General features: G+C 46.0%; 1 protein-coding gene across 1 annotated transcript; it reads right to left on the bottom strand.

The window, feature by feature from the left end:
• Window positions 1–12,442: 12,442 nt before the first annotated feature.
• Window positions 12,443–22,115, bottom strand: LOC144158160 (uncharacterized). Its single transcript, XM_077688836.1, has 5 exons — window positions 22,107–22,115; window positions 13,841–14,005; window positions 13,674–13,777; window positions 13,533–13,606; window positions 12,443–13,445 (listed from the first exon to the last, which is right to left on the bottom strand). Exons 1-5 carry the CDS (start codon window positions 22,113–22,115, stop codon window positions 13,387–13,389), a joined length of 411 nt encoding a protein of 136 aa, XP_077544962.1. The 3' UTR covers window positions 12,443–13,386.
• Between the last annotated feature and the right edge of the window lie 1,547 nt (window positions 22,116–23,662).

Here is a 23,662-nt window from a genome sequence, read left to right on the forward strand (position 1 = left end):
AACCACGAAACGCATTAACACGTACAGACGCCGTAACGTGCCGAAGCCAGAGAGTTCTGTTTTTCACCGCAAGAAGGTAGCACAATCAAATTTCAAACACTTCTTGTAAGTCCCAGGAGGTGGCAGCACCTCCCAGGGAGCATGCATCGTTAATATGGCGCGAAATTTCAAACGGATGCTCGAAATCGTACCCGTACAGCAAAGACCTTGCGGGACGGAAAACCGCCGCAGTACACGTACGGCAAAAACCCTCAAAGGGTTAAAGGCTATGAAGATAAAATACATGTTTGGTTCATTAAAAAGACTGCCTTGTCTCGATAACAATGATATCAGTCGTACAGCAAACTTCAAAGGAATTATCGATATATTAAATTAAACATTTGAAGCAATGGCGAATCCCCGCCCACTTTCCGGCGGCGATTTCACTATGACAGCACAGGATCTTGTTGGATGATTGGTGCCCAACGACCGAAGTCATCGCCAAGGAACATGATTGCGCGATTTTAGAGGGGCCTTCATTGATCTTATCATTTGATCTTATCACGCGCAAGAACAGCGCTGTTAAGGGCGAAAATTACATGAACCTGGCAATATTAGTCCACACACAAAGCGGAATAATTCAGCCATCGGCATTTGTTAAGTCATGTCAGTTTAAATTTGCGCTTCTGTTTTGAGTCTCATCGGGGCGGAGAAGCTTGTGCTTTTGTAACATAATGAATCTGGTTGACATTTCTGCACAACCCAAATGTAGAGTCTGCTGTAATGAGCTTGGTGTTCTCAAATAGTTGCATTCCTAGCGGTCACGTTTTCAATGCTTCGTGCATAAATGCCCTATAATCTGCATGAAGGCGTGTACTATCAAGTTATACCTTTTCTGGAGCAGCCACCCCCTTTAGTTACCACTCCCAGATGAGGTAGAGCAAGTCCCTGCAAAGTTCGCCATTCAATGCTGTATCGAACTTTATATTTAGCAAGAAAAAATAATAACGCAAATACGGCGATGTCTGACCATACTCTTGCGGGTAGGCATGTTCTGTGCAAGCTGAGCAAAATATTGCTACGTTTTGAATTTTGTCGTGAGATCTGATGAAAGAGTTATAATGCGGTCCTACCATTTTGGTTTCAAACTTTAATGAAAGGACATACTTTTTAGCTGACGCGTGCGCTGTCATTTTTCAGCCGAGTACACACTGCCGGTTTTAAAGCTAAACGATAAAAAAAGTATTTGCAGTTCATGAGCATGGGCGGCTCTGGAATGTATAGGGCGCACAGAAGTTTTGTAGTTTTCGTTGCAGACGCGGGAAATGGAAATTATGTTTGAAATCTGCTTGGTCCACCAGAAAACGGAGGATTGGGCAGCTGTGCAGAGCCAGCATGACCTTCGGGCATGGTGCGATGCCCGAAAAAGTCAGCATTTTGTTTCCCGGAGTGCACCAAGAAAACATGCGTATTGGCATGGCCCCGCATACAGAAAGACCAAAGACTACCATGCTTTAGCATGAAGCGGACAGTAATGACGCAGTTAAACTATTTCCTTGGTTGACAGCGACCGTGATGTTCAAACTAAAGCATGGTTTCAGGCTACGACAGGATAGATTGGCTAAAAATTGCAAAGTTGTTTACCGTGATAATTCCTTGGTTATTTCGGTTACTTAAGAAATGCTGACGATTGCTCAAAATGTGCTTCATGCAACATTTTAGAATGTATCAGTTGTGGATCCGGGAAGAATCACATTGGCGCGCACCCATATGTGTGTGTGTGTGTGTGTGTGCGCGGGAGGGGGGGGGCGTGAGGGGAGGAGGCTGGCGGACGTGTGCTGGTGCTCTTGAGAGGGCCTGTTGTATGTGGCCGTTTATTTAATTAGGAAATTCTGTTTTCATGCACGACCGATTGAGCCTTGAAAGAACGATAGTCCTGCGCCCACAGAACTTCAAAGAAGGCCAGGAAGTGTTAAAGGAAAATTCTACCAGAAAGGCATCCCCCCTACCCGAGCGATGGGAGATCTTGATGTCCAGCCCCGACCTGTCGACGCAGCAAGAGCTCGCGTCCAGGGGCCAGGAGCTATTGGACTCATATGGGACTCGTGAATAGGGTTCCACCCCGTCTGACGCCTGCGAGCGTCACCTGAAATGGGCTCAGCAAAAGTTGTTTCTCTCTCTCTCTCTCTCTCTCTCTTCTTTGCCACCAGTACGAAAGTCCTTCACTTGCGCTGCGCACACTGCTATGGTTTTAAAATTGGGTGTAGCAGTGGATTGCAGCCAGAACAAATATATATTTCATTCTTCATGTACTGATGCTACGCTGTCCCGATACACTCTGAGTAATCCTCTCCAACTTCGTGCATAATAAAATATTTGGGCCTTTACAGGAGTTGAATTTACATTTTCCCTCATTAAAAGTCGCCTATCCGCTCCACCGTGGGTGCTTTCAATTACCAATTCAAACGCAAATACTGCATTCGGAATAAAACAAGATAGACATTTTTTAGCTCGGAGACACAAGGTACTGTGGCATCGTGTAAATATTACGAAGTGAATATTTAAATATCAAAGAATGCATAATTGATCTGCACCGCACAACTTAACGTACAATGCAACCTCCATCGTCAAAAGACATCAGTGATCATGTAAGGATTAGTCACTGGAAGAAAATGACTTACTATTCGATATCGCTGTTGTGACTCCGGCCCCTGAATATACACTGCTCTGGGCAGCCGCCGTCCTGGGAAAAAGCGATTGTGGACGCAACGGAGGTGCTTTAGTTGTGATAGAGGTCGAATATGGCCATCTGATCGTTGTTACTGTCGCGACGCCGTCTGCCTGTGGCAGGGCTGGTGACCGTCGTGCCTTCACATTTAGGATAAAGTCTGGAACTGGCTCGGGGAGCCGCAGCAGCCCTTTTTGTCGACCCGCTGTTTTGCAGTTTCCTAGGTTAGGGGAGAATACCGCCCAACAAATCTGCCTAATCGCGGGGGTGAAATTGACTGTCGCAACATCGCCATCGGAAGGGGACAACACTCAGTGCGCGCAATCTGAGCCCACTCCAACAAAACCCTCCGGGCCTCGACAGAAACGTGAAAAAGGAAGAATGAAGGGCTGACGCGAGGAAGAGGGGCGTACCTTGCGGTGTGTCTCAATCGCAAAGGCCCTCTGCCCGCGCACGGCATTCATTCAGCTAAACTGCACGTTTCACCCATTACGTAGCCCATCGCATTCTTCAGTTACCTTGCACGAGTCTTGAATGTGTGCCCACGGCCACTTGATCTCCCCCTTTCTAGGAGAGGGAGCGGCCGTGATCAGCCACTGCCGCTTGCACATTGTTCTGCTTAACATACAAAGATCGTCTGTTCCCTTTCGGGCCTGCATTGTACCAGTCTTCAACCATCAATGGCTGGCGGTCCCTCTTTTTTTCCGCCGCGAGTTAGTGCGGACCGTGGTGCAGACCACTCCATGCTTCCCCGGACGAGTCAATCTCCTCTGCTGAGAACAACTCAGTCTTGCCGCATGTCTCGCACAAAGGGATACAACGCATGCCTTTGGCGTCTTGTGCGCTGAGCTTACCCGAAGGCGCCGTCGCTTTTGGGGCTGCACCCCTCCGAAATCATCCCTCAGCGGTTCGCACCCCTCAGGCGCTTCGTTTTGTCACGGCCGGACTTGGCTCCCTTCCATGCGAAGGGTAGACATGCACTTTCGTGGCATTTTCGTAGCATTTCGTGGAAAGTGCCATTAGTGGCACTTTCGAAAAATATGCCGCTTTGTTCGCAGGCGACGTACCAGGCATACAGGATACAGGCAGCATGGCGATGGCCAGAAAAATTTGGGGGGGGGGGGGGGGGGGGGCTGAAGCCCGGTCAGCCCCCCCCCCCCCCCCCTGGCTATGCCACTGCATCAAGTAGCACGAGGGCTGCCACCTGCCTGGTAGTCTGGGTGTGCTCTAGCTCTGTCATTACGTTGGCAATGGAGTTCATCGCAGCCTGGTGCTGCCGGAAGCCTGTGAGCTGCTCTGAGATGTACATGTACTCCTCCTTGGTTCTGCAATTTCGTGTGCCTGCTGCCAAAAACTTTTGCCCTTGCAACAGCACTACGATTGGACTCTGCTTATCCACATCAAGTTGGTTTTTATCATTCTGAGTGCTTACCGGAGTAACTTCTTGCACAAGAAGTTATTGCAGTAAATCCCACCTTGAAAGCTTTTTTATCGTATGGCTTTACGTGTGGTTGCTCATATTTTACTAGCTGTAGCATAGCCAACCGTAACATATCCAGAGGGGTGAGCTGGGCGAGTTGGTATGTGTCATCTTAACAACAGCACGAAAAAGACTGGGACGAACGAAGCAGACAAGTCGAGTGATGATTCGCAACTAGTTTTTTGTGGAATGTGCACTAAACATAAACATTGGCATCAACAGAAGAAAAGAGATGGAACACATTCCACTTGAACGTACTTCCTTGCCCTTCTCCCCCCGCCCCCCTCATATGACAAACACTGGTAAAGCCTTTTACTTGACACACATGATACTTCAGCTATGGACCACTGCCGAACTGATAACAGAGTTTCATAAAGGAGGAACATCAAGTTCAATGCCGCACTTGTGTTTGGCGGCATGTACTGGTTAAGAAGGCGAACTCTGTCACAAAGTACTGGCGATGTAACACAATCGCCTCCCAGTTTTCAAATGTTACACGCTTCGATTATCTCTCGGCCTGTCTGCCTGGCACGTCTGGAAAGAAGTACACAAATGGATCCCACCGTTGGTGTGCATCGTATACACGACTACCGAGCTCTCTTACAGAAGGTGCTCTATGGGTCCACAATAGTACTGCATGAAACCTGCCCTGTTTCAGTGCCTTTTGTAGCAAAATGCCTTAGCAACCCATGCTGTTTCCTTGTCAGTGAATGATAAGCTTGTCATTACAGAACACTTGTGGGTACCCTGTATTTTGTTTCCTTTCAACATTACAGGTTTGCAGCATGACGGGAAGGAGTGCAGAGACGCCTATGCTGCGATTGCTGGCGTTGTGCAAACAAGGGTACAATGAACTGCCTGCAAGACTGCAAGAGGATGGCACTGCCTAAAGTTATTCTTTGTTAGAGTATAAATAAATTTCAAGGTCTGAACCCAATACTTATGTACCCTCAATAATAAAGTGTACCTCAATAATAAAGTGTGTCCACATCTTTTGACAGCTGTGTCTGTTTACTTTTCATGCAAACCTGCAACCACTGAATATGTAGCCATGCTGCAAGCAAAAAAGAAAACTACACTGAAAATGACTGTGACTGAAAGACGCATCCTGTTCCCATCAAGTGCAATTTTCAGTGCACTACCACTTCTAAACGTGCTGACTTCTGTTAATCATTTCAGTTTGCACCATGCTATAAATGGCTGGTGATACATGTGTTTAAGCGAAGTCCTGGGAACAAATAGAATTCTTTTATTCAATTTCCTGTTGGCCTGAGTGGGAAAAAAAATACAAACCAACTGATTGGTTGGCAAAAAACCTGCGGTGTCCTTGGACGTATCCAACTGAAGAATGGTGTGCCACAAATGGGAAACTTCAAACAGAATTTTTTGCTTTTGAACACTGTATAGCATTATTGACAAATGGATTAAGTGAAAGTAACTTAAAACCTTGGCAGCAAAAATACGAACCTATTTTAGGAAAGATCATCAACACATGGTCAGAAGTAGAGTTCATCGAAGAGTGCAATTTCCCAGCATCCACTATGGCATTCCCTGTAGCCATTTCTAGTTTCAGCGTGTAAAACTACCTTGGCTTTTTTATCCGAAGACGGCAATCACATTTTTGCAAACAATGGAAGATCAGTGCAGTTCATACTTGCATATGAAATGAGTGAGTATATATACTGTTCTCTTCATGCCTGACCAGAAGAAAAGTGCAATTTGCTTCACTTCAAAGTAGGGGCTTTAGTCTGAAATATCCTGATGAGTGGAAGCTGAATTGTCACACAATTATAGTTTTACTGCAGCATCACAGGAGAGTTTAGGTTGTCGAGAAAAATTGGAAGCTCATCACGGCTGACTGAGGGCCATCTTTCAGGGAAACTTACACAAATATTATGAGCTTCGTATCGTCTAAAGTCGCACTAGTGTTTTCCTATTTTCGCTATGCTTCTACATTCTTCAGAAATAACACTTCCCTGCAGAAACGTCTTACTGTCATTGAGAATACCCCCATGATGGTGGTTATGGCCATCCTAAAAGATTGTAAGAATTTTTAAAGGAAACTCTGCGGCATACCATTTTCTTAGGGACTTTACAAGGCAAATTATAAATTCTGCCTTCTATATCAAGCAAATGCATACTCGGAATATGTACAGATGCTGTGAGTAGCCGTACTATGAAATGTATGCAAATAAAATATAAGGCATATTTTATGACTGCAGTTTCATAGCACATTCACCATGACTGGCTTCATAGATCATGATCTCAATGTATATTTTACATCTGTGCAAAAGGAACGTAGTGCACTGATCAAAAATACTGTGTGAAGTAACACACTTAAAATCAATTCTAACTCAGTTAAAGTAACTCACTTAAAATCAACTCTACAGTTTACTTATAGGTTCAAGGCAGTCAACCCCTGAGTTTATGTTCGGTTGATTGATCAGTTAATGGACTAACTGAAAGAAACTGAAAGTAACTCAGCAAAAAAGTGCGAACCTATTTCAGCAAAAGCATAATGCATCATGGTCAACAGTACAGTTGTCATCCAATACTGCGATATCTCTAGCACTTTACTGTGGCATGCCTCATAGCCTGTACCTGGCTTCATCGCATAAAACTCCCTTAGTTTGATCCCAAGACTGCGGTCACATTTTCATACGCGTTACCTGATAGTGCATGTCATCATACGTGAACATGTATTCATGTATTACGTACCTCAAATAAATGGTGTCTAAATAAGTAAACCTCTAAATAAAAGCAAAATATTGCAATAACTGTAGCATTGTTTAAATGTAATCTGGTAGCTTTCGTGGCACAGAGCACCTGTATCAGTTCCCTGTGAAGAGGGAAGCAATTTATGTTATTACATGTCTTTTTTTTTTGTAACACAGGGGGTTTGGTGCCTCTCGGTTTGCCTCCCCCCTCTACACTTTTTTTACTCACATCCATAGGTGACAGTGATCGATTTGCTGTGGTGAGAGACCCAGGTGGTTCCCTCCATAGAGCAGCAGCATTTGCACATAGCTGTCCTTGTCTGTAAATTAGCAAATTGAATCGTGGTGCTTTTAATCAAACTTATCTTACAAGGATTATAATATAGTCCTCCTTGCTATAAATTGTTTGCATAGTTTTTCGTATGTATAGAGAATCGCATTTTGCTGACATCAGTGGGATAAACAGGATGAGGTAACAACCAAGTACACATCCACAAAGCACACAGATTGTGCCTTAAACTGAATTAGCTTATAAAATAGCTAGCGAGAAGCATATATAGCACACTTTTTAAGTTGAAACTTCCTAATTAATCCACTCATGTTCAAACATAACGCCGAATGCAAGTTATGCATCTTTAAGCTAGCTCTTACCGTTTAGCATTTACACTTTATTTTTATCTGAGTAGAAGATTTTGGAGCTTTCTTTTTGCTGCAATTGTATTTGGTGCACTTGAGCCCCACGATGTGCATCATGGGACGAACTCTCGTATCATGATTTCAAGGAATATATACGCAACCATGCATGTACGTTGGTAACTGAGGTGTTTTGAAATGCTGATGTTTTGCCATCTGGCCCTTTTATCACGTTTTAATAGCGGCCGGTAGTACGGCTCATCTTTCGCCCCAAAAATAGAAGAATTATGCAGAACTGGGGCTTATTTTGCGGAGGCAATCGAATAAAATACAAAGCAAACACGTGCGCGCTCCGTGCTTGTTAACGAAAAGTCGGAAATGCTGATGAAAAGTGTCGTGTCAGCTCATAGAAACCTCAAAACTTGGAAAGCGATGTGCAGAGCACGCTTGACGCTCCTTTGGGGTGGGATGTATGCAGAAACGGAAATGTTATTACTCATTTTTTTGCGTTAGGCTTAAAACACGTGTGTTTACTCAGCGCCCCCAGTACCAGAGGCGATAGTTTATTTCTTCACCTAATAGCTAGGAATGAAGGCGGTATTCTGTACACTGTTTATATCTCTCGAAATTACGATGCACGGCGACCAATGAAGGTCATCAGCTTCAAAATGAGTCAAGGAAGTTTAAACTGAACAAAGCAAACTCGATCATCCTGTCCAGACGCTTTTTGAATTTATAAAAAGCTTGCATTGCACACCGCTAAGACGAGGGAGGACGGGGGGAGGCTAGGTTGGTGAGTTACAGTGTCATTATTAATACATTATAAGCGTCGCGAGCGATGAGCGAGCGATAGCTTCCGATCGATGCATTCGTGCACGAAGCGAAGCCGACTTTCTGGAAATCGGTGGGAGCGGTGGTTGTTGTATGCTACCAACTGTCCCTGTTCTCGGTTCATTCGATGTCCAAACTATTTAGGAGTCACCGGCTCTCCTTTCATCTAAAAATGGCTCCGTCTGGGAGTCCAGGCACCAGGTCAAACAAGCATCTGAACGACGTGGGTCCAAATTGGAACTAGTTTTGTTTTAAATGGTCCCAGCAGATAGATTTTGCTGGGGGATAACACCTGGCCCATTAATTTTACACATATTAGCTTTAGGAATTGTCATGCTCAGACAAAGCAGCCTAACTTTTTTACCAGCATTGTTAGCATATTTACATTTTTTATTTCCCATATTCATTAGAATTTCCAAACACTGATGTTACAATTAAGTTCCAGCCAGTTTGAGTTCAAACAGAAGGCACCGTTGCAGCACTTACACAATAGGCAATTAAACAGCATTTGCGCACCTTCATTGTACTGTTAAACTTGCTCCACTTTCGTCAGTTTTTTTTTTTTTATTGTGAATGATGCGGTTCCACAGCTGCAACCACTTGTGAAGGACCATGTCTTGGGCCATAACAATTGTATGATGAACTAGGTAGTAAAGATAAGAAATTGTAATATACAAAGGATAAAAAAAGGCAGGAAGTTAAGAAACATCTTTAGTCGGTCTGAGGTATACTACTACTACTCATTAACTTGGGGATCATAATTGAAGAGCAGGATCATGATGCTACCCTCATTTGGTGAACAGTGGTGTTTAACAATGATTTATCGTGTGATGAGTGGGATTCCCTTCTCAGCATCAAATAGGAAGAATCTGAGCCAGTTGTTACATGTTGAATTCTACGACAGTCAGCCTGAAGACTCAGACAAAAGGAGAAAAAACAGAGCCGTGCACAGTGTTGCATGGTGCATATCATCCCTTCATTTCCTTGCCTTGTGCTTGTTATTCGAGGCTGACCATTGAAGAGTTGAACTGCTCCTCATGATGGACTTTGCATTTTACCCAACTCCTTGCTAGTATGATCAAGGAAGGAATTGAGGAGCAGGATCTTGCTTTTTGTGGTAGACAATGGTGCTTCGTCTTGTTCCTCACTTATGTGAAGAGTGGAATTCTCTTGATATTGCTCATCGGTAGTGTGATGAACAGAATGAGCAGAGAGATCATGACCCTTCTCTTATGAGGCACAGAGATCATTCGGTGTGGAGTGCAATACTCATGTAAAGAATGGGATGATCCCCCTTCTGATTTGGTACCAAGAGATACATGCGGATGCAGAGGCATAAATTTAACCTTTTGATAAGTACGATACCCAGAAATGCTTCAGCATCACAAGAGAAAAGAAAAAAACAGCCTGAAGTTGTGCATGCTGCATTGAGACTAGGCATTTCAGCCTCTTCGACTGTTTCAGCTGTCGATAGCTGTGTGAGAAGACGTTGTTTTTTTAACCGGCAAACGATTCCACGGGGGAAGTTCCAGAATCAGCTTTATTGACTTGAAAGGATGTGAAAAACAGATGGGAAGATTCCTGTCTACGTGGCCAAAACTGGATTTCCTTTCACTTCTGTACTTGTTCATCCCTATACGGTGAAAGGGAGCCAAGCAAGAAAGCCATTCATTGATGGCTTAAGGGGTGCGTGACCCTTCTCGTAGACAGCAGTCATGGACAAAGTCTCCTCACAGTTCAAGATTCAGAAAGAAAAGAAATGCACATAAAATGCATGTTCAATGACTTGAGGAAGAAAGCATCACATACTTGTGACATGAACAAAAATTAGAAGTCAATGTGCCTTCTCGTAATTCCTGTTCCCTCACTTTCACTCCTATAAAATAAAGTTTTGATTTGATAATTGAACTCAAGAAGCTCTAGTCAAAGAGCGTATATAGGTGTTTTACAACGCATATGTTGTATGTTTTATTGTCTGAGCACACCTAGAAGCAAACATCCAGCTTCAGTACTGCTTTCATGCTTGAAGGCACAGTTGACTCCCAATAATACGAAGTCCACAGGGACCACAATTCAATTGAACAAAATGCACCTGAACAGCATTGTCATTAGTCCGCAACTCGTTCTCTTTTTCATTTCGTTCAGAATCTTGACTTTTGTTGTGAAGTCGAGCTTATATGTCATGGGTTGTCGTGATAGTGCAGACTTATCGCTAAAATCAAAGCCTCAAATGTTCACCTAACTGCTCACACAGTGCTGTGAGAAACAAAGAAGGTTGAGGGCCTCACAAGAGATGTGAACATTGGCGCGAGTCTGAACTAGCCTGCTGCTTTATCAACAGTGCACTACCTTAGTTGTGATGGCACCGACATCAGTAGAGAACAATTAGGGCGCTGTTTCGACACTTGAAAATGGTTTTTTATCGAGAAATGACAGTCACCTTGATGTTTCTATTCAATATAACTTCCAATTAACTAATATAATGGGTTCTAGCTTCAAATTATCAAGCAATTTCTTCCGTTGAATTGCATGTAAAATTGCCGGAACCAGCACATTACTTCCAATTAAGTGACTTCAAGTTATTGAGAGCCTACTGTACTGTCAGTGACAAGATATGTCAGCCTGGGCGTTCTGTATCACCCAAAACTCCTTTTACTTGTTCAATAATTACAGCAGAACTGGAGCATTGTGTTTCAGTATGCATCAACATTATCTTTGTTAAAAGTACCATCCAACAGCAGGCAGTGCTCAATCGTGAATGTTCAAGAAATCCAATTTGTGATACCGCAAAAAATTTTCATTGATTTGATTGATTGAAGGGTTTAATGCGCCGACGCAACACAGGCGATGAGGCATGCCGTAGTGAAGGGCTCCGGATTAATTTTGACCACCTGGGGATTTTGAACGTGCGCCGAAATATCGTGCACACGGGCATTTTTGCTTTTTGCCTCCATCAGAAAAGCGGCGGCGGCGGCCGGGAATCGAACCCATGACCTCGTGCTCAGCTGCGCAACGCCTTAGCCACTGCGGCGGGTAAATTTCCATTGATGCTTAGCATTCACTTCTTATCGCATTTGGACAGTGGAGCCAGTAAATGTGCCAGGTTGGCCTTTTTGGAGTGTGCAAGATAACATTAATCTGCCCTTGTTGGGGCACGGTGCCTGGCAATGTGCCAGCAGGAATGAAAACACAACCCATGAAGGAGGGTGTCTACTGCTCAGTGTTAAAAACTAATGACAACAAAAAAAGAGGTGTGAGGTTATAGGGGCAGATGCAAGCATTTTGGCTAGAAATGCTCCTTTGCAGTTATTAGCATATTCAGTCATGCATCTTTGTATCTGATGGCAGGTCATTTAATGGCAAGCTTCCCAAAGACTCGTTATAACACGAAGCTTGCAAATTCTATGTCAGTGCTATGAAACATTGCCAATTCTGCATTCATCACAGATGGCTAAATTAACTCCAACAATTTGTGTTTAAGTCGTCAATGTAACAACCACATGCTATGAGCTTGTGTGGCATGCGCTTTGCACGATCAGGTACGTGTTGCGACTGAAGTACCGCTAGGCTGTGCACCAAGATGATGTTTTAGGTTCGACATGTTCAATGAAAACCTCTTATTAAACAAGAAAAGAATTTAAATAAAGGGGGGGGGGGGGGGGGGGGGCTTGCCAGCTACGTTTTCGTGCTCTATTCGGGACACCACAGTGGTGAAGTTGCAAGCCACCAACTGATTGCATTATTGCAGTGGGGCATCTGGTTTCATTTGATAGCTCTGCCATAATGCTAGCATGAAGTTCACACAATAACAGCATGCCTGCCGCCACCCTTCTGTGCCAGAATAAAGTGCAGCTGGTATTATTTTTCCGACATGCTGGCCGGGGGCCATGGGATAGAAACGGAAGCGCAATAGCTCGTTTGTTGATAAAATTAAATTAGTAAAAAAAAAAAAAAGCATTGCAGCAGCCCACAAGTCCTTGCGGGGGTGAACTGCCTCTTGACGGTCATAATTATATGTGGAACATATAAACGCCCAGTGGGGCTCATCATACCACAAAGGAAAGACCACAGATAAGCACTTGACAGATTTATTGTTCTCAAGTACACCGAACAAGCAAACACAAAAATTCATTCCGACTGTTATTATGCTAATTCTCGTGATACGCAATTATTTTTACTTGACGGACAAAAACAAAGCAGATTTTTGCTCTGTGAACGCGTCAAAAGGAGATGCCACTTTACGTAAATCACCGGCTTTTAGCTGCCTGCTACCTAGCTTGAAATTGTTGCAGATTTTCTTCAGGTCCAAATTTTGCCACGCTGGACGACGACACGGCAGAATTTTCTGTGGCCACGCCAAACAAGAGTGCCACTTTGCCTAAATCGCCAGTTTTCAGCCTGCTTTCCAGAATTTTGCTGCGCGTAATACCAGTTGCTGGGGTGATAGCCGTACTCCAGGTGGCACCTTGAAAGGGAAGGAAAGCAATAAAACAAAAACAATATTGTGTACACACAGGACAGTTTCCAGCAGCGCGGGCTGCTGTGTGGCTTAACTTGGTTTGAGGTCCTTTGCTGGGGCTGCTCAGGGAACGCCACGTGCTATACCTTGAAAAGAAGAATTATCACCGCCACCAACTCCACGCAAAAAAAAAAAAAAAAAAAAAAACTTCGTTCACAATGCCATGGTCAGTTTGCAGCAGCAGAGCGTGCCTTACCTTCGTTTTTAGATTCTTGCGGTCCCCTGCGGCCGCCGATGGAACGCCACGTGCTACATTTTGCAAAGAACAAGAGATCACCGCCACCAGGTCCACGCACAACGTCCATTTCTAAGCAGATCGTTGCTGCGCAGGCTTTACTTTACCTCCGCACTTGGTTTTTAGATTCTTGCGGTCCCCTGCGGCCGCCGATGGAACGCCACGTGCTACACCTTGCAAAGAAGAGATCACCGCCACCAGGTCCACGCACAACGTCCATTTTTAAGCAGATCGTTGCTGCGCAGGCTTTACTTTACCTCCGTCCTAGGTTTTTGGATTCTTGCGGTCCCCTGCGGCCGCCGATGGATCGCCACGTGCTGCACCTTGAAAAGAACAAAAGAAAACGGCCACCAGCTTCACGCGCAACGTCCATTTTTTAGCAGATCGCTGCGGCGCAGGCTTTACTTTACCTCCGTCCTTGCGGCTCAGGCTCAGCGCGCGAAAACCATCACGGCGTGCCATGGGGTGGCACGTTTTGCTGCAGCTGAAAAAAAAAAAAAAGGCAAAACACATGAAAGAAAAACCTTTCGACGGGAATATGTACTGCTTACCTTGAGATTGTTGTGCGTTTCCGGCAGAACCATAATTTCGTTCCGATGGGCTTTCGCGCCAAAAAAGGGGCACTGGCGAGCAGCACGTCGTGCACTTGCTGCAGCTGGAAAAAAAAAAAAAATAAGAAAGGGGGCAAAACCCTTTTGCCGGGAATATGTACTGCTACCTTGAAATTGTAGCGCGTTTCCTGCAGAACCAGGATTTCGTTCCGACGGGCGATGACAAAGCAATTTTCGCGCCAAAAAAGTGGGCACCGGCGAGCAGCACGTCGTGCAACCGCCCGCCGCAAGCACCGGAGCCGAATGAATGAACCGGCAGCACAGAACACAGGCTCGGCCGGTCGGCCGCGGCCGCAGCGCGGTGGCGCCGCCGTACGGCCAGGGACCTTTCTGGGGACCTTTTTTGGTTCCCTAGGCACCCTGGGTCGCCTAGGGAGACGGATCGCCTTCTTGAGCGTTGATTTCTGTTAACCAATCAGCGTTTCCAGCCGTTCCTCCCCTTATACGCTACTTTCTAGTTGGCAAAGGCTGCTGCACCCCGGGGATCCTTTCCCCCGGGGTGCTCCAGCCTCGCCCGATCGGGGCTGGCTGGAGCGCCCCACGGAAGTGACGTCACCTGTTTTTTGTTATTATTTCTTGGATTTGGTCGTCGTTGTTGATCGCCGAACTAGTACCAGAGCCGTGCAAAGCGGCCGTGCCGGCACTCATGTTTAGGTCGGCTGTGCTTTTCATTGTTTACGATGAAAAGCACGCGCTTTTTGTACGCGCCGTAAGCGCAGGCTGATAACTCTCCTCCTTGGTACATCGCCTGTCGTTCGGTGTTGTATTATCTACGGCGCACCTGCGGGCAAGGCAAAACCACTCCGAGTGGAGGATTCAGAGGATTGTGTTGCACGTTTAAATTCGCCGGCTTTTGTAACCGCACTTCTTTCTTTCTTTTTATTTTGGAAGGTGTGTGTGCGCCCCATATCACGCCATCAGGTTTGATCTGCTGTCCTCAAACGTGGGCACTGGCTGAAGACTCTGCCGGCAAAGGTCTGAATAGTGTTGCACGAAGGCTGCTTGCGCTCCCATTTAGATCATAGAATCTGTGGCTTTTGTGGGGAGAAGAATAGGCCGAAGGAATACCTTTGAAGGCCCTCATTTCACAAGAGTTCTCTTGGGTCTAGATTACTGGTGCCCAGCTGCACTTGATCTTCCACTCTGGTGCACTGTAGTACGCGCCGCTGAACACCAGCGTTTTTGTCCGTATAGTTTTGGCGCAGCAGCCTGAAATGTTTTGAAACCTCACCATACTTTCTTTGCATAAAAAGACCAGGAGGTGCCTTATTTTGGGGAGTGAAATCAGCATATAGCTGGGACAAAAGAGGCCTGAATTATATTAGATGTGACAAAAAGATGTTTGGAGTAAACGCGTGTTAATATGCCTCTTTTCGTCGCGCCTACAACTCTGTATATTTGGTCATGTTGTACCAACTTTTCCGAGCTTCCAAAGTTACAAGGTACACTGCAGTGCTACAAGTACTGATCACAATTAAAGCGTCAAAAAATTTGGCTTCTGGCACAAGCACAACTTCGCCACCCTTGTTAGTGATGGCCTGGAAAGAATCACGCCGAAGCAGGAAGCACCGACCAATCCAGGAGATACACTGTACTTCATTTCACCAACTTCACACACCGTTGTAAAAATTGTGCTGGTAACTAATAAACAGCGAGAGCACAGCGCTGTATCACACGCTGGTAAGGGCAGCAAATGTAGCGCCAATATAGTCTCCCACATAAACTGTGCCCACAGCTACTGTGAACATCAAATTGATAAAAGCGTTGTTGCACATAATTTGTATACAAACGTCATGTAAGTAGAGCGCATGTTGCTTCTGGTCATAGCAGCAGCTGTCCAACAGCCTACCACTGCAAGTGAAGAACCGGCCAACCATGTGACGTTTGTTGTCCAAAAAGAAAGAAGCATACAGGCCTTCGTTTTCTGACAAGCAGACTGGATACTCATCACGCTGAAGTTCCCCAGCAGTCAGATATGTGTGTGCGCATCCGTTTACGCGTATACGTGCTGCCACGTGCACCTGCAGCTGGCAGCACGTGGCAGCAAGGTTCCATTCTGCAAGGTGCCGGTTTAGCGCCGTGGTGAGAGGATTTGGCTGCTGCTCTGGCGAAATGAGTTCAAGTACACCAGTCCATAGCGGTGGCCCCGCCGACGCCACATATATGTACGGTCAGTTTTCGCGTTTGATGTTACACCTTCGTCTTTAAAACTGGCGAAACTTGCACCAAGTGACGCAAGGCGAGCTGGAGGCTTTCTTTTTAGATCCTCCTGAAGCACCGAATGACACCACCACGTATTGCGAAATTTGTTTATTTACGTGTTCCGTCGTCGCTTCTCACTGTGGCAGTAGTAGTCATCGTCATACTATAAGGTCCCTAAAATTATCGTCATATCCATCTTCCGCATGCATGACTGGCTGACCCGGATTGCTTTGTCCGCAGACTTTCCCATTCCTCCTAAAGTGAAATGCGTCGGCACGCGGTAGAACAGGCTTCGCGAGCTGGGCGTCTGCGATGTGTCTTGTGCTCATCCTTGTGGCGCAGACGTACGTGACTGTTTTCCTGATATTTTTCCGAGCTCCACGGGCAAGCCAGGTTGATGCCGCACGCTCATCGCAAAACGCGTGCACATGTGAGCGGTAAACGGCGGGAGTAACTATGACGTGATGTTTTCTGATGACGCCGCACACATTACGGCCAGCAACGTATGGCGGCTGGTCGTAATTATTATTCATTTTATAATGGCCACAATAGCAGTATTGTCGTAAAAAAGAACTGCAGCTAAATTATAAATCCTAATTGCTGTATGCTAGTGACATATGTTGCAAGAAAATCGGAAATGTAATAGTTATATCCCTTCGCTCACCAGCTGTACAAGTTGTACCTGCCCCATGAACCTTCAAATGCTGATTAGTCTCATGGCCAACACATGAGCCATACATGTTCAACTGTTCCCAAAAGGACTAAGCAAACACACAACCTCCAAGAAAACACATCCGGCATTGGGAAGAAACATTTAAAATTGGCTCACTTTATTTGACCAACAACCAGTACATTTTGCTTTTATAGCCCACAAAAGACCATCGCCAGCACTGCATTATGGCTGAAGAACTTTTCTGCAGTTGGCTTTGGCAACAAGCAGAATGCACCATTATGAACTGGAAACACATATATGACAAGCCACAGCTTTTACCAGTAAAGCCCATTGGTTGCACTGGGTGTCAAGAGATAAAAAGGAAGAACCAGCAAAAATGCTTTAATGTATTTAATGTATGCACAATGATCAAACATTAATTCAGAGTGTAGAAAAACATCCCTTCCAGCATGTTCGGCTGATCAACCCATTTGTGACAGCCTTATCGAAGTGAAGGCAAGAACGAGTCCGTGGCAAGATTTCGATGTGGGCTTTAAGAACTGTAGGCTGTCTGCAGTCATAATTACTATTGTGTGCCAAACACCCTAGTACACTGAGTGCAGTGAACTTCAGCAATGAAAGTAGTCATTAGAAATTTTTATCGTATGGTGACCGTTGCGAATCCTAGTAAACCGTTACAAGCACCTGGCATGCTGGCAAGAGAGAGGTAGAGATAGTAAAAGATTTTTGAAAGGAGAAGAGGCCAGCCTGAGAAACTGAACTTGGGCCTGCTACTTAAATCCCACTGGGGCAAGGAAGGTACTGAATACTGAGAGTATGAGAAATGACAGTGAAATCAACCAATGAACTTTGTACACTTAAAGCATGTATGGGGCGCAGAAACAGACTAATCACTGCATAATTCGCATAACTTATTTACCGACCATAAAAAAAAAGTTCCGCAGTTTCTGAAATTTCACCACATAGACCCAAGAGTCCTGACAGGACAAGCAGCGATTTGACAGCTCGATCTTGCTTCTTCGTGTCAGCCCACGTGCCAAAAATCTTTCGTTCAGACAGAGGGTAAGCATTCAAGCGTAGTAAGGCTGCTTCAAGGTCTTTTCACCCACTAGTATACCTTGGTCAAAAACTATGCAAATGATCAATTGTCTCTGTACAGCCTTACACAGAAGGCAGTCTGGGCTGTCCTCGCGTCCGATTGTGTGCAGATACTTTCAGGTCAATGCTACTTTAAGCCGCAGCCTGTGTAACAAGGTTTCATTGACTTCTGTGAAGTTGAGGGGCATGAGCGAGCCAGAACCTTTGCTCGGGATCAGTCCTGGGGAGCTTTTCCTGTCAATTCTGTGGGTCAGACCAATGCAAGGCAGCAGCTTGTGCACGGGCTCTGTGGAGTATTGCATTGTTATCTTGTCTTATGATGTGTGTAGCCAAAACAGTGTGTATCCTTTAGCCGGCACAAGGCAGCATTTCCTTCACAGAAAATAAGTTCTATAATTGTAATAACACTAGCTAGTTTCTAATAATTTTTTCAAACAAAGAGCACGACTACAAAGTGTAACAAAGGGAAGGGACAGCAACGACTTCCAGCTAGTGCCTTGTTTGAAACGTATGACCCATATAAATACCATGCGCTTTATAACATCAACATAGCAAAAACAGCACGACGCCATGCTGCAACTTTTCTGCTACGACCCCCATGAGCACCGCCAGCTTTCATGTCCGCAACCTCGTTAAACTCGGTTTCCCCTTGAGAACATGATTTTAGTGCTAAAGATGACAGACACACTTTAATGGTGCTTGCATCTATCAATCAAACACCAGCAAACGTCAGTTAATTTGAAATGATACAGGGTAAACTTGGAAGCTGGCACAACTAGGTGGGATGGGAGTGGCAACAAAAATCTGTGCACAATACAGCCCTGTTGTGGCATTTTTCAGCACGGCGACAGTTGTCACACCGCCCTTGTTAACCTATATTCGAATCTCCTGATACTATGGAGAGACTTGTTGCATTGGTGGCACACTGGAATTACCACTGTGTTGAACCATGGAGCCTGCCAATTGCCATTCGAGTATGCGAGTCTGCCGATGGAAATTTTTTCTGGCGACTGTTGCACTGCCCTGCAGTGCTTCATGAATTATTTCCTGCTGGCACAGCCATTCCATTCCACGCAGACAAACAAAATGCGCACAGGCCGCATGCAACAGGCATGTGTTTGTGTTGTTGTGTGGGAAGCAGGTTTGCCAACGGGTACCAGTCGGCTGCGCAGTAGCACCCAATGTGTGCTTAGATGCAGATATACCTAGTGGGTCCACCTTGGTTCAGTCCGCGGAGGCACAAGCAACGCTTTCTCATGTTTCTCTGATGGTGCTTTTCAATGGCCTCAACTTTGCATTGCATTAAACAACGAGACAGAGAAATATTTTATGGATTTGCGAGCAGAAGGATGTTAGGGCTTCCACCCCGTGAGAGCCGTTCTTAGTCCAAATGCACTGAAACCCACAAGCGCCGTCAAAGTCGCCCACCCCGGACTTTCACTACCGCCTTCACCATCGCTACAGTTACATCTGGATTTTTTTAATTATTAGTAACGATTAATTATTAACAGTGACTCTACATGGCTAGTCAGTGAGTGGAAGTGGTTTGGTTTGTTGGGTAAAAATCAGAACAGACTGCTTTCACTATATGTTGTGAAGTGGGCGTGACAGTGACCCTGGCTCGTCAGTGAGCAGAAGTGGTTTTGCCGGTTGGGTAAAAGTCAAGCATGACTGCGTTGAGGGGCAGACGAAGAGTGTGGAGCACGTCAGACATACTTTTAGCCTGTGTGATCAGTGTACGTGCTTTGTGCCATTGAGAAATTTAGCAGGTATATCCCGTGTATTGTTTTTTACAAGTTTGTTCGACATAAGTGTTAAATCGTCAATTCCTTTTAAAAGCAACACGAAGCCAGCAGGTGAGAAAGAAAAAGGTATGCTAGTAATACTAAAGGAATTCAGGCTATTAGCAATGGTTCAGAACGACATGCAAACAATCTTTGCTAGCATGCACAGTAGCTGACGAAATACTGCAGGGTAACAGTAGCACATGCACACGTGATTACGTAGAGGGCTATGGCATGTACAGGTAAGTGTGTACTAATATGCTGCGTGCACACGTAAATAAAAATACCCTGCAAAAAAGATGAACAAGGCAACTGAGGTTAGAGCAAATAGAAACAACTGCGCAGAGTCACCTAGAGGGTATGCTTAGAATGTAGATATAACAGTTCAACACAGCACGTAGCATCTGTTATTGCTGAAGCCACTGACCCATCACCTAGCCTGTCATAGATGGGCACGATCACGTACGTTTGGCGACATCGTAAATTTTGGAGCACACGAACACAACACACACGGAAAATGCCACAGTAACTCACGACAGATATCCGGCGCATTTTTTGGCCACGCTTGTAACGACAGAGATCACGGCAAGTTGAAGCGCACGAACGAGAACTCGCTGTCACTGCGACGCACCATTGCTAGCTGATGGGGCTCTAGATTATTCACGTATACACTCCTGCAGCGATACGAATCTGGACACTTGCAAGTCGAGTACGGAGCAGTATCAAAGTATTTGACTCGCGTTGTGATACCGACACAACACCGTGTATAACAATGAGTGTGATGATAGCATCGATGACTGCGTCGCCAGCAGCTTCACACAAACCATCGCCTCCTTTAACTATTAAAGGAGGCGATGCACAAACAAACCTCTGGAAAACTATGACGCACCACACACATCGGTCACGTTTTGAAGGCAACACGGTGCTTCGTACTTTACTGCACATTTTGGGGCAACATTTGGTTTTGATACGTACGTATTTGATATGAAAACATTGCACAAGCGCTGACCAGCACTTCGCGTTGCTGCCACGAATAGTCATCGGACTTTGAAGACTGTGAATTACTGCAGAAGATACAAGCGCGGTGACATAGGCTTGGAGCTGAACACCTCATATGAAACGAAAACACAGCGCAGTACCGCACCACTCGTGAGCGACTCCACACAACGCCGACGCTCGTAACATTCTTGCTTGCCTCGGCACCGCGCGAAGCCGGAATATTTGAAATAGGCCAACGGAACAAACTCGGAACAGACAAGCCCGTACTAGAGTGAACTCTACCCGTACGTATGCGAATACGGGGCCAAAATTCGCTCTTCGATGGAATTCGGCCTCTTCTCCGTGCCGCTCGTCCGTAGGTCATCCGTAAAACCCGTGGTAAATCTATAAAAAGTGATTTGTTTACACAACTTCTTCTACGCGAGTGTCAAACACAATAACAAACTCGAGTTTCGCAGAGAAAAATATAATGCAAACATCTACAAAGCATGTCCATGACGTCAGGTGACTAGGTGACGTCATATTAAAAGACAATAAACTCAGGCTAAAAATAAATCTTGATACTGTAATATTAGTGTGTCACTGCCACAAATATACGCAATAATATTGAAGTAATTGCAATGTAATGCAATTATGCAATTTTTTTGTTGACGTACGTCACTTCCGTGGGGCGCAGCAGCCAGTTCGGGGGGAATCGGCTCGGAAGCCCCGGGTTGCAGCAGACGCAGCCTTTCTAGTTCACTGTAGCCATGGAGGAAAAAAATGACTGTAGCGCACATTTCGATCTGCGGGCGGCCATGTTTATAAAACTGCGATGGCTGAATCGGCTGAATCAGTTTCGTAAAAAGCTCACAGACGTGTATTTAGATACATAGAGTTAATACTACTGACTTTTAGATATAATTAAAATAAAATAGAAATTTTAGTTTTTAACTTATAGTTTGAAATATTGTACATAAATACGAAATAAAATTGCAGCAAGGCAGACCCAGAACCAAGCAGCCGGCCATTTGAGCGGGACGGTTCTTTCCTCCCATAAAAAGTTTCCGTGCTCAAAAGCAGCGTTTTCAGTTGGTTTAATCAGTGTACTAGCCTTTCTCTGAAGCACTTCCTGTAACAATCACGCGCTACCTGCGGGTACGCGAGGCATTTGCTCATGGAGGAAAGAAAAGTTTTTCTTCCTCCATGCATTTGCTTTACGGCTGTACCTCCTTCACGCGCATTACACGCGCCTATGCGTTTTATTCATCTATGCACAAAAACAAAACATTGGGCTGACCGAATCAACAAAAAGCACGCATGCGCTTCCGCATACATCCCAATCACAGCCATTCGTGGACATTTTTAGGACACTCCCAGCAGTGCGGAAGTCCCAGGGGTGCCCATAGGCTGTGCTGTTTGGGACATGGGATTTAGGGCCTTTTTTTGGATGTCCTTAGGATGTTTGGTGTTGTCTGGGATATATACATAATCAGTGGTCGCTTACAGTGGTGCCCTTTCTTGGTAGAAGCACATGCTACATGATGATGATGGTGATGCTTAGCGGCTTCCCCTTCGTAACGGGGTGGCGTTTGTTTGTTTGTTTCCCCTGGTCAATCCCTCGGAGTGGGCACGCGCCGCTGACATCTTGGCACCGACCAACGAATGAGCGCCACGAGCGAAGAGGAGGACGCGAAGTGACCGAACGTCGAACAGCGGTCAGCGAGTCTCCACTTCCTGCAGGAGGTGCCTTTATTCCTTCCGCGACTGAGCCGCCGGCCCTCGGAACGCTCTACAACCGTATACGTAAGCCACCAGGACCTGCTGCGGAATGCGCTGGTACCCGAGCAGCAAGGAAGCGAGAAGAGAAGGCGCAGTGCGCAGTCGCTGACCGAGCAGCCAGCGTGAGATAAGACCGGAGTTTCTCAGCAGGTGGGATCAGAAACCAACCTTGCGTGCTGTTACGTCTGTTCAGAAGATTCGCGGTCGTTGCGAGGGCATATTGATCTACGATCGGTGCACGACCCGGAAGCCATGTCTACTGGGAGCAGCAACTCGAGCGAGGCTATGGTGAAGTTTCTGAAGGAGCGGGTAGAGGCTAACCAGGGCATCGCGCTCCAGGAGCTCACTGGCCATCTCTCGCAGCTGTCATTTGACCTCAGGGAAGCGTACGGGGGCTCCGTCAAGTTGCTGAAGGCCTTCTTGCAAAAGTTCCCGGATGTGTTCGCCATCAGCAAGCACAGCAAGGTGTACGTGCGGACCCAAAGCCGCCACGCGACTTCCTCGCTCACCGGAAGTGCGGAAAGCTTCGAGGCTAAAACGACGGGTTGTGGTACGGACGAAAAAGATGGGACCTGCCTGACTGATGTCAAAGGCACCGTGTATCGCATCTTCAGCGTGTACGGGTTCATCTCGATCGAGGATCCTATCAAGACCAGCGTCTACTTCGATGTCAAGTCCTTCGAGAATGGCGAGCACACGAGTCTGCCATCGTCCGGGCTGCAGGTGGGCGAGTGGGTCATCTTCGACGCCAAGGTAGGACCGAGGGATTGCGAGGCCAGGTTCCGAGCCAGCCGCGTCGTCCGCACTTCTATGACTGAGCTCTCTTCATCGCCTCGTCTGTCGCCCAAGAGCGCAAATGATGGAGGAGGAGGAGGAGGAGGCGATTGCGACACCACTTCGTGCCTTGTCAACCAACTAGGCATGATTGAAACGGTCAAGTCAAAGTTTGGCTTCATAAAATTTGGCCAAAATCAGAGGGAGCGCGCGTTCTTTCATGCCAATGACATTGTAGACAAGTCGCTCGGCAAGGCGATCAAGAACCTTCCGGACCTGTTCAGCGTTGGGGACAAGGTTCGCTTCAGCGCCAAGCCCAGCAAGAAGCCTTCAGATAAGGTCAAGTGGCAGGCCACCTCCGTTTCCTTCTGCCGCAACAGCGATGGCACTATGGACTTTGAAGATAAGCTTGGCAAAGAAGTTTTCTGGTCGGACGATGAGTCGGACGACCAGGACTCTCTTCTGGCGAAATTGCATGAGAGCAAGAGCAGCGAAGCTGGCTTCGAGTCTCCTGTAGGAGGCGGTGACTGGGAGGCAAGGTCGATTCAGACGACTCCCTCCTTCAACTCCTCAGAGAAAGGAAATAAATTGAATGCAAGGCCCTTGTTGTCGGAATGGGAAAGCAAGCAGAAGCTGTC

Source organism: Haemaphysalis longicornis, unplaced genomic scaffold (genome assembly GCF_048455015.1).
Source record: "Haemaphysalis longicornis isolate Haplotype H1 unplaced genomic scaffold, Haemaphysalis longicornis Haplotype H1 scaffold_1, whole genome shotgun sequence".
Taxonomy (NCBI): Eukaryota; Metazoa; Arthropoda; class Arachnida; order Ixodida; family Ixodidae; genus Haemaphysalis; species Haemaphysalis longicornis.

Coding starts and splice junctions, on each gene's coding strand:
- LOC144158160 (XM_077688836.1), bottom strand. Junction 13,778..13,840: donor AAACGCGCTACAATTTCAAG/GTAGCAGTACAT, acceptor TTTTTTTTCCAG/CTGCAGCAAGTGCACGACGT. Junction 13,607..13,673: donor AAACGCACAACAATCTCAAG/GTAAGCAGTACA, acceptor TTTTTTTTTCAG/CTGCAGCAAAACGTGCCACC.